The sequence below is a fragment of the Zea mays genome, chromosome 3, assembly GCF_902167145.1.
Source record: "Zea mays cultivar B73 chromosome 3, Zm-B73-REFERENCE-NAM-5.0, whole genome shotgun sequence".
Classification (NCBI taxonomy): Eukaryota; Viridiplantae; Streptophyta; class Magnoliopsida; order Poales; family Poaceae; genus Zea; species Zea mays.
This window is the reverse complement of record NC_050098.1, coordinates 192,097,137-192,107,924: the sequence shown is the minus strand read 5'-3', so window position 1 is coordinate 192,107,924 and position 10,788 is coordinate 192,097,137. Positions and strand designations below refer to the sequence as shown.

Sequence of the window (10,788 nt, the reverse complement as noted above, 5' to 3'; positions counted from 1 at the left end):
AGCAGCGCCTCCATGCATATGCATGGCTCCATCACCCACCAGAGTACCAGACATCGGGCCGGGCTGTTCGCTTCGTCCACCCATGTCATGTACATGGATGGGATTAGATCGGAGTAGCGATGCACACGGTTCCTCTGCCCCAGAAGCAAAGCCATAGGGGAATTGCCTGCGCGGCGCCCTCTCTCCTTTTGCAGCTTCCGTCGCAGATTCGGCGGACGGTGCTTTCGTTTCGTGGTCGCACACTCGCACGCTGCCTCTGCCTGTAGCGAGTATATGCGTATGCGTGCGTGCATGCCATGGTTGACTTGTCCGCAAGAGCTGCCGCCCGCCGGCCTATTCCTACCACTACTATCTTTTCAGAACCCGAGCAGCGCGAGAGGAAGTGACGAGCGCGCGAGATCGATCACCCGTGAGCTGGTGCGTTGTTTCTCCGCTAGATTCGTGTTCCACTGCTGCTGGTGATCGATTTAGAACCAAGCTAAGCTATAGATAGTCGAGTACCTAGGATCGAGAGCATGCTTTTGTTTATCCCATTCGATCGTGAGAGCTCGTATATATTCTACCTAATACACACGATACGTGCTCTACTAGTCTCAAATCAAAAAAAAAAAAAAAGAGGAACGGGGAAAAGGCCACACTACACTACACTACGGGAGAAAGCAACGTGCTCTACTAGCGGTAAGCGAGGAAAAGGTACCGTCACTACTATGAAAGGAAACAAGAGTCTCTAGAGGCCTGTTTGGTTCACTACCTCAGTTGCCACACTTTGCCTAACTTTTCTGCCTAAGGTTAGTTATTCAATTCGAACGACTAACCTTAGGCAAAGTGTGACACATTTAGCCACAAACCAAACAGGCCTATCTGGCATAAATAAAGGCCTCGCTCCCTTCGCTTTGAGCAAATTGGTGGAGTTTGTTTTAATTTGGGCGTTTAATTGGAGGGTATCTTCTCGCTCGTGCACGACCTGAGAATAAGGTATATTCACCGTCTCGTCGTCTAGGTTCTGCTAGCTGCATGCCGCACACACACATTTTTTTTAAAAAAAGAAGGGATTCCGTAAGTGCCACTCGACTATCTTTCTCGATTAAACTACTAATGTATATATAATCGCCTTTTATGATGCGACAACTTTCTCTTAACACAATTACTAATTGTCTATGAGTTTATTGGATTAAATATGTACGAAACTGTAAGTGTTGTTTCATCTCTATATTTTATTTTGTCCGATGTAACGTCTTAAAAAATAATCTCACATAATTCTGCACTTAAAATAGCCCAAGCAGGCAAAGAGACTTCCCAGACTTGTAGCTGGAACAATTTAGTCAGTAGCGAGGAGTTCCAGAGTTCACAGCAACAGTTTGGTCGACCGTAACCATAGCAAGACTACAGAAAATTCGGAGGAGTGGCATGGAAAACTTTCCACGAAAAGTTTGTACCTCCGAAATGTAGGATAATGCTACGAGAGCCTATGACCTATATATATACGGGTTTCTTTGATTTTTTTTTCTTTTGGTCATTCAGCCTGTCATTCTGAGAAGCACGACTTCACGAGGCACGAACAAAAAAAGGGGGGAAATAAAAATTATATCAGTATTCCGAAATAAATAAAAGGCACAAGAAAGAAAAGAAAAGAAAAGAAAATAGGGGCCTCGAAGTTGAAGTAGAGAGAGAAAATAGGTGCCCATACGCCCACGCCCAATAGGCTTCTCTGGCGCTGTACCTTTCAGCTTTATAATCTGCCCCCCAAGCAAATCCCACAGCCAGGCTCGCCCACTCTCTCCCTCCCCCCTCCTCTTCCTCTCTCTCTCTATCTCTCTCTCAGTCTCTCTCTTCCTCCTCAAAACTCTCTCTCCCAGCACTGAAAATTCTCCACATACTCTGCTGCTGCTAAGTGGTGGCATCTCGTTTAGGCGAGATCCCCCTCCTCCCCCGCTTTCCACTCCTCTCCTCCACCCTAGTCGACTCCTTCCCTGCAATCCGCTGGCCGGCTCACAGTACCAGAGGAGTCCACCGGAGGAGCTCAGCTAGACTCCCACCCTGGTGGCTCGATCGGCACCGGCCGCTGCCTGCGAGACTCCGCCAGGTAGATCCTGCCCTCTCGCTGAATTCCGATTCCCTTTCGGCGTCCACGTGACGGTCTGAGGCGTGGGGGGAGTGCTGAATTTTGGCCTCCTCGTCCTTCTACGTCCCAATTCTGCCCGGACCCGCCGAGAATTGCCCGTTCTCGGGACGCCGGGCGTGCTGTTCACGGCATGCGGTGCTTTGATCTGTGAATTCTGGGAGACGGAACCACCTTTTCTCTCTCGCCTTTACCCGAAATCTCCTGTAAACTGTGGGTGACAGTGATACCACTCTCTGCCTGGGTGTTCCGTTCTTAAGATCAAGTGCTGGACAGTCTAGTCTAGCCGTTAACTAAGTCCTTGCTTCCTTTTTTTTTCACTCTCTCTGCTGGATTGGGGAATTTGGTGGTTTCCATCTACCAGTAAATCAGTAATGCTCCTTTCATGCTTATTATCTTGGATATAATTCAAGTGGTAATCTGCTGATCCTGCTTCCACTCTGTTCCGTGCAATACCCTAACAGCGCGCGATGTACCGGGTGAAGAGCGAGGGGGAGGGCGAGGGCGAGGGCGACTGCGAAATGATGCTGCAGGAACAGATGGACTCGCTGGTGGCCGACGACGTCAGCAGCGGAGGAGGGTCGCCTCACAGGGGCGTCGGCACGCCCCTGAAGAAGGGGCCATGGACGTCCGCGGAGGACGCCATCCTGGTGGACTACGTTAAGAAGAACGGCGAGGGCAACTGGAACGCGGTGCAGAAGAACACCGGGCTGTTCCGCTGCGGCAAGAGCTGCCGCCTCCGGTGGGCGAACCACCTCAGGCCCAACCTCAAGAAGGGGGCCTTCACCCCCGAGGAGGAGCGCCTCATCATCCAGCTCCACGCCAAGATGGGGAACAAGTGGGCGAGGATGGCTGGTCACGTAAGTGCCATGTCCAGTATTTGATTCCCTGTTCTGCACATCGGTATTTCGTATTTCATCTGCACATGCCGAATACTTGATTCCCTGCTCTGTGTGTTCGTTGGGTCTTTATTACGTACGTGCAGTCTTTAATTCAAGATGTGTATATCTGTAGTTATATTTAGCGAACTATTCTATTTCGCGTCACGTACTGGAACTGTAATGATTTGTCCATATTGCTAAATGTTGATGTTCTGCAGTAACTTATCTGATTTCCCACTTGAATTAAGTAAATACCGATCTTTTGGTTCAAAATTTAGGGTGCTCACGTTCCTGTAGCAACCTGCTCAAATCCTCCTGGCTCCTGGTATAAAAGATTCTGGTGCACAAGTGCTAATTTTCTAGTATCACTCCTGACCTGATGTGTAATACCAAGCCTTGATCACTTTCAAATATCTTTTTAGCTTTGACCTTCAACTCCATATGACTTGTCATTGTTACTCTTTTATGGATAAAGACGTCGTAGGTAGTCATATTCAAAGGTAGGAATACTTCACCTGAGCAGCAAAGGTAGGCAGATAGCTATTGCAGACTCTGACTCTAATTTCTGTCACTAAAATCACGTTAACCCTTGATACCAACTTTTTCTTGAAATTTCACAATCATCTGGAGGGCACTCAACAGGAGCCATTAATAGAGCAGGTCATTAGATGCTTCAGAAAATCATGGAGCTGGAGCTGTAAACCTTTAAAAGATATTTAGATAAGTCATTTTGTTTATTATTTAGATTAAAAATATTTTTAAAACTAATTAAATTGATATTAAAAAGTACAGCTCCACACTAGAGCTGGAACCTGGAGCTATCCCAAACACCCCTTAATATGCCTTACCTGTGTGTATATGTTCCTAGGGACTTCCTATTTTTACCCTGAACAATTTGTACATATATTTTTCTATACTGGCGTCATTAACCTTGAACACTCTTCTCAGTTGCCAGGGCGTACTGACAATGAGATCAAGAACTACTGGAACACTCGAATAAAGAGATGTCAACGAGCTAGCCTTCCTATTTATCCTGCTAGTGTATGCAATCAATCTACAAATGAAGATCAGCAACTGTCTGGTAATTTTAACGGTGGCGAGAATATATCCAATGATCTTCTATCTGGGAACAGCCTTTATCTGCCAGATTTTACCAGTGACAATTTCATTGCGAACCCAGAGGCTTTATCCTATGCACCACAGTTGTCAGCTGTTTCAATAAGCAATTTGCTCGGCCAAAGCTTTGCATCAAAAAGTTGTAGCTTCATGGATCAGGTTGACCAAGCGGGGATGCTGAAACAATCTGGCTGTGTGCTTCCTGCATTGAGCGATGCCATTGACAGTGTGCTTTCCTCAGCTGATCATTTTTCAAATGACTCTGAGAAGCTCAGGCAGGCTTTAGGTTTTGATTATCTGAATGAAGCCAATGCTAGCAGCAAGAGTATTGCACCTTTCGGGGTTGCACTTACTGGCAGCCATGCCTTTTTAAATGGCAATTTCTCTGCTTCTAGGCCCACAAATGGTCCTTTGAAGATGGAGCTCCCTTCACTCCAAGATACTGAATCTGATCCAAATAGCTGGCTCAAGTATACTGTGGCTCCTGCAATGCAGCCTACTGAATTAGTAGATCCTTACCTGCAGTCTCCATCAGCGACCCCTTCAGTGAAATCTGAGTGTGCATCGCCGAGGAACAGTGGTCTTTTGGAAGAGCTGCTTCATGAAGCTCAGGCACTAAGATCTGGGAAGAACCAACAATCATCGGTCCGAAGTTCAAGTTCTTCTGCTGGCACACCTTATGAGACTACCACGGTGGTTAGCCCAGAGTTTGATATGGGTCAGGAATATTGGGAAGAACAGCCCAGTTCTTTCCTCAGTGAATATGCTCATTTTAGTGGAAATTCTTTCACTGAATCCACTCCTCCTGTTAGTGCTGCGTCACCTGATATCTTCCAGCTCTCCAAGATTTCTCCTGGTGAGTGCATTTTCATCGCCGATCCTTTCTTTCAATAATCAATTTGATTAGCTCAGTTACTAGAGGCTTATTCATTTGCAGCACAAAGCCCTTCAATGGGCTCTGGCGAGCAGGCGTTAGAGCCTAAACATGAGTCGGCAGCTTCACCTCGTCCTGAAAACTTGAGGCCTGATGCATTATTCTCTGGGAACACAGCCGATCCATCCATTTTCAATAATGCCATAGCCATGCTCCTGGGCAATGGCATTGATGCCGAGTACAAACCTGTTCTTGGTGATGGAATTGTGCTCGATTCTTCGTCATGGAACAACATGCAACATGCTTTTCAGATGGCGGGATTCAAATGAGTTCCATGCACTTGTTTGTGATGCTGAAGGGCTTCTTGTTGCTTGTTTTGGGGTCAGTATCAGCGAAGGCCGCATTGATTGTGACGCTGCATTCCTGACAGAGGGCGTGCAGGTGCAGCAGCTACCATATGTGATCTTCATGCTAATAGTCCTTTTGTCTAATAAAGTGCATGAAGATAAACCGGATATTTTTTTTTTGCTTTGTATTAGAGAACCGTTTTTGTCAACCCTGTCAGGATTCTGTTGGAAATGTGTCATGATTTTTGTTTGAACAATTTAATATCTGTCATTGATACTGTGCTGTGTGCTACTCCTTGATGCATTTGCTTGTGGCAGCAAATTGTTTAAGTATACACTGTCATTGCTGCTGGCACATCATTTGGGCAATATTGATGTTTTTCGAGATGTGCATTGAAATAAATTATATGCCTGTATCATGATTAGGCTCCTGATCGAGTGAAAGCGCCAATCTTGCGCCACCAGTTCTAGCTTTCCCTGCCTTTGCAAATCTGATAGCTTTAGCTGGTGGCTGAAGGAAAAGCAGGGATAAGCTGCCAGGTGATGAATGATTAAGGTTGCAATATTGTGGCATCACAGTTGGAAACCGAATGGCACTAAAGAGGTCGCGACACTGCACGGTCGCAAAGGCTGTGTACCTAATTTCTTGCGTTCGATTCGTCCTTTTGCTTACGATCAATTTGTTTTATTCGTTCATCCTGTGCGCTGCACATCCTCGTACTTGGTATTTATATTATTTTTATTACGCTTTTCATGTCATTGGGCCTGCAGGGTGCAAGTGCAAGCCATGTCTACGCTATTTCTTTTACACTTTCCGGATTCCATTTTGAATCCAGGACTCTAAGAGCATCTCCAACAACGTGACCTATAAAAATGCTTTATAATTTAAAAATAAGTAAATTTTATAGAATTTAGGGCACCAACAAAACACCCCGCTCCAACAGTAAAGCCCCAAATCTAGATTATAGGGCAGCCCACTATGGTGTAGTATATTTGAGGCACTTGAGAGGGTGCCCTATAGTTTTTTGACAAAATTTGTTGAATTGAGGCACTGTTGGAGTAGTTTTTCCTGTGTAGAGCCCTATATTTCAATTTGAGGCATTAGTTTGAGGCATTGTTGGAGATGCTCTAAATAGTTCTCAATTGTAATCCTAGTGGAATTTGGAATGTATAACTATCCTCCCAACGGAACATTGGATACTACAGTCTACACGCGAAGAATTAAGGTCTGTCTGAAAGTAAAATATATTTATAGTTGGTTTATAGTAACGCCGTATTATTTTATACCGTGGCATGTGTTGACACCTTTTTGGACGCCAATCACTATAACGAGAACCGGCGGTGGTGCTCTCTGCAGAGGCGCGGATGGTCCACGGCCACAGGCCGGACAGTCCGCGACCTGGAACAGGGGCTTGGGTTCCCTGCCTGACGGCCGGACGGTCCGCGCGTGTGCAGGGGCAGCGAAGATTGCCGGCGGCGCCTGGATCTCGCTCCTATAAGGGACCCCGTCGGGAGGAGAGATCCTAGATGTTGTCTAGGCTCGGCATGCCGACCTAGACTCCTCTAATCGATGTAGAGCTGAAGAGAAGCGGAGAATTTAAGGATTGGAATAATAAACTAGAACTAAACTAGAGTTACTCCTAATGCATAAGGTAAAAACGAGAAATAGACTTGATTTGATCGATTGTTGGGGTTTCAATCGGTCGTAGCCCTTCATCTATATAAAGGGGAGGTCTGGATCCGCTTCAAATTGTTTCCCGAGTTAATCTCACAGTTTTAGATAACAAATCCCGTGAGAACTAGGAACCCTAACTGACTTTGCGCACGCGCGGACCGTCCGCGAGGCTCTTTTTGGTTTTCAACATATGCCCCCTGCCTTTTGGTGAAGGTTGACGAACCAAAAGCATATAAACTAAACCTGATGTGAGTCACCGGCTTTTCAAAATGGAGATCATTCAATAAAGTACCAATGTATAAAGGTCGTTCCAAATTGTATCTTCCTCGGCCATGACCATTTGATCAATGGATCAAAATAAATATAATGGAGGTGCCCCCCAGTCTGGATAGACAAAGGGACTATACATGTACCATGGATTCATCGTCGTACCATTCCATATTTGAATAGGATAATGTACCGACGATGAGTAAACGGATGGAAAGTACCCTGGTCTCATAGGATGAATAGGTGATGCTTGTTGTGTCGCCTTTCGGGCCGTTTTGTTTACCCGTTTCATTTTAGCAGGTGACCAGGGTTTCTTCGTTGACCGATCACGTAGAACGGTCTTCTTGCTAGTATTCTTGGAGAGCAACTGATCAAAAGTAGGGTCGGCTTTGATCAGCCGACCATATATGCTTTGCCTTTGCGTCTCTTTCCTTTTTAAAGCTTTATGTGGAGGTTGACGCCTTTGGCCATAGGCGGACTGTCCGACTGAGTTAGCCGGACCGTCTGTCTTAGCACCGGACCGTCCGCACATAGGTGTCAGACTGTCTGTGATGCTCAGGTCAAGCTGTCGTGCTTGGCTCATTAATTGTGCGTGCCCCTCGGTGCCTCCAGACTTTTTAGCCTTATCGTCCAGAGCCTTTTGAGCAGTCTCCTTTTGTGATATATTTGACATGCGAGGATTGTTAATGATGATGTCTTTGCTCTTGCCTTTATCAGCTATTTCGGGCCGAACTAAGATCTTTTTGCATGCGATATCTATTGTATTAACAGGAAATGGTTGTGGTCCACTTGCATCTCCTGAAAAGCCAATCGACCCTCATTTATGGCCGATTGTACCTGTCGACGAAAAACATTACAGTCATTGGTGACATGAGAAAAAGAATTATGCCACTGTTGGGGCGAAGGCGAAGACGCCACCCTTCGCTCGAAGCCTTCGCCGTGGTCGTTGGTCCAACGGAGACAAGACAACGGGCAGGGACACCCTTCGCCAGATACGACATCGGACGAAGACCTGTGACGAGGTCACCCTACCGTGCGGCCTCGTCCAGCATGGAGGCCCACGTGTGATCCGGCCCATTGTAACGGGCTCTGCGTGGCCGCTGCGTGTTACGGGCCTAATTTGTAAAGGCATCCCTGTAATTACAGTCTGTAACCCTACTTGCCGCGAGAAAGGGCAAGGCCCTCGCCCTCACCCAATCCACCCACCAAGAGGCCACTGAATACGACGTTCTCCGCACCCGCGAAGACGACACTCTCCGCACCTGCGGCCTTGAAGGACAATCGCAGCCTCCCCCAGGCTTCGCCCCACCGGAGGGCGCGGACCTCACCGAGGACGGTGAAGTCCTCGGAGTCTCAGCGGAAGAACAGCTACAGCTGCGCGCCCTGCGCCTCAAGAACCGCAATCTCCAGAGGCAGAAAGAGATATTGGAGGCCAAGCGCCAGCGCGTGTCCGCACTAGCCAAGGTGCGGCAAATGATACACGACGAAGAGCAGAAGGCCCAGGACCTCGAGCGGGAGATCGCGCTGATGCAGCGCGAAGGCCACCTTGACCTGCAGCACGGGCCACCCCTGCAGCAGCGCGCACAACTGGAAGACACGCGCGAAGGCCACCTCGGCCTGCAGCATGGGCCACCCCTGCAACAGCGCGCACAACCGGAAGACCCACGTTTCCCCCAGCGCGACCACACCTTCCCGCACGCCGCGCCTTTCCAAAGGGTCAACTACCTCGACGAGCGAAGTCCCCTGGCGCCACACCTGCAAGTGATGCCTTGGCCCGCCAACTTCCGGGAAGGGACCTATCCCAAATACAACGGCAGCACCGACCCAGCACAATACATAATGAGTTATCAGGTCACCGTTGCATCTTCCGGAGGGGACGACGCCACAATGGCCAAGTCTTTCATCATCGCCCTCGAAGGCCCAGCTCTCACCTGGTTCACCAGGTTGCCTCCGCTGTCCATTGATTCCTGGAGAAGCCTCCGGGACAAGTTCCTGCTCAACTTCCAAGGGTACCGCCCAGACACTAACGCCTTGGCCGAACTCTCGCTCTGCAAGCAGCTGGAAAAGGAGACTCTGCGGGAGTATTACCGCAAATTTTTAACACTCAAGTCACAGCTGCCCTCAGTCGATGACCAGATCGCTATCCACTACGCTATCAGTGGCCTTCGCGCCGGCGTCCTCTATAGCCACTACATCAGAGATCCGCCCAAGAACCTCCAGGAATTATATCAGCTGTTTGAAAAATACGCCAAATCCGAAGAGCTCCACCAGCGCAAGGTTGAGTCCCAAAGGAAGCCCAAAGATGCTCCACAGTCCAGCCGCACGTGGACGAGGACTCCGCAGCAAGACTCCGGTCGAGACGGCCGCAACCAACAGCAAGTGCACAACATCGCCAACCAGCACCCCGCTGCTGACGCCCCTCGTCGCCAGGAATATCCCCCCCAGGGCCGCGGAAATGGAACTCGTGGTAGGGGTCGGGGGCGTGCGCAGCCGCCGCGCCGATTCTACTGCCTCTTCCATGGCGAAGACTGCGCCCACCAAACCAAAGACTGTCCAGAAACGAAGGCCACCAAAGACAGGATGGCACGGGCGCAGCCAGCCGACAACCCCAGAGTTGTCGCGCACACTTACCAGCAACCCCCTCCACCATATATCCACGCCCCCGCCCCGCATCCACCGCACCACGCTTACCAACACCATCAGGAAGTACAAATCGTACCTCCCCCACCCCCACCACCACACCAGCAACATCAAAACATCCCCCACGCCCCAAAGCAGGAAGACTTCGCCGATCAGCCGTATCGCGGAGTCATTCACATGATCACTGGGGGGTCCAGCACTGACTTCGACACAAAGCGGCAGAAGCGGGACCACTACCGCAACATCAACCACGTCGCCATCACTGGCCCAGTCGTGCAGACAAAGTGGTCCCACATACCGCTAACCTTTGACGCACGAGACGTCGACCTGCGCAGCGCCCCCCACAGCGACGCCATGGTTATTGAAAGTCGCCTAGAGGGGGGGTGGATAGGCGAAACCTGAAAATTAAAACTTTATCCCCCAACTAGATCCTTTGATTAGTGGTTAGAACAAGATGAACAATTATCGGAGTATAAAAACTAAGTTCTTGCTAGTAAAAAGTATAGCTTTCAAATAATGCGGAAGTGATAAATCAATACAACTAATAATTCTATGATAACAAAGCAAGAAAGCTTAGATGAAAAAGAGCACTAACTCAAGTTCTTTTCTTGCGGAGTGTTGCTTCACTTAAATGATATTTTAACTTGAAGCAACACCAAATGATATGAGCAAAGAATAGTGCAAGAGAACTTAGAGTAAGAGAAAGCAAACAAATCACAAGCAAAAGCACAATGAACACAGGTGATTTGTTTTACCGAGGTTCGGCCCTCGAAGGCCTAGTCCCCGTTGAGGAGTCCACTTAAGGACGGGTCTTTTTCAACCCTTTCCCTCTCTCCCGATCACACAAGGATCGGCGAGCTCTTCTTCTT

General features: G+C 48.5%; 1 protein-coding gene across 2 annotated transcripts; it reads left to right on the top strand.

Annotated features, from left to right (window-relative positions):
- Positions 1–1,762: 1,762 nt before the first annotated feature.
- On the top strand, positions 1,763–5,692 carry LOC100191731 (MYBGA transcription factor). Of its 2 annotated transcripts, none has more exons than XM_008673816.4 (4): positions 1,763–2,490; positions 2,584–2,979; positions 3,949–4,972; positions 5,054–5,692. In XM_008673816.4, the coding sequence occupies exons 2-4, from the start codon at positions 2,590–2,592 to the stop codon at positions 5,317–5,319; spliced, it is 1,680 nt and encodes a 559-aa protein (XP_008672038.1). In that variant the 5' UTR covers positions 1,763–2,490; positions 2,584–2,589; the 3' UTR covers positions 5,320–5,692. The 2 variants fall into 2 exon arrangements, with proteins under 2 accessions (XP_008672038.1, NP_001130632.1); NM_001137160.1 differs by having other exon boundaries at positions 1,799–2,083; positions 5,054–5,669.
- The last annotated feature ends 5,096 nt before the right edge of the window (positions 5,693–10,788 follow it).

What these genes read in the sequence shown, in the direction of transcription:
- LOC100191731 (XM_008673816.4), top strand. Translation starts at nt 2,590, where the DNA reads ATGTACCGGGTGAAGAGCGAGGGGGAGGGCGAGGGCGAGGGCGACTGC. An exon ending in GGGCGAGGATGGCTGGTCAC is followed by an intron (nt 2,980 to 3,948) that starts GTAAGTGCCATG and finishes CACTCTTCTCAG; the next exon opens with TTGCCAGGGCGTACTGACAA. An exon ending in GCTCTCCAAGATTTCTCCTG is followed by an intron (nt 4,973 to 5,053) that starts GTGAGTGCATTT and finishes ATTCATTTGCAG; the next exon opens with CACAAAGCCCTTCAATGGGC.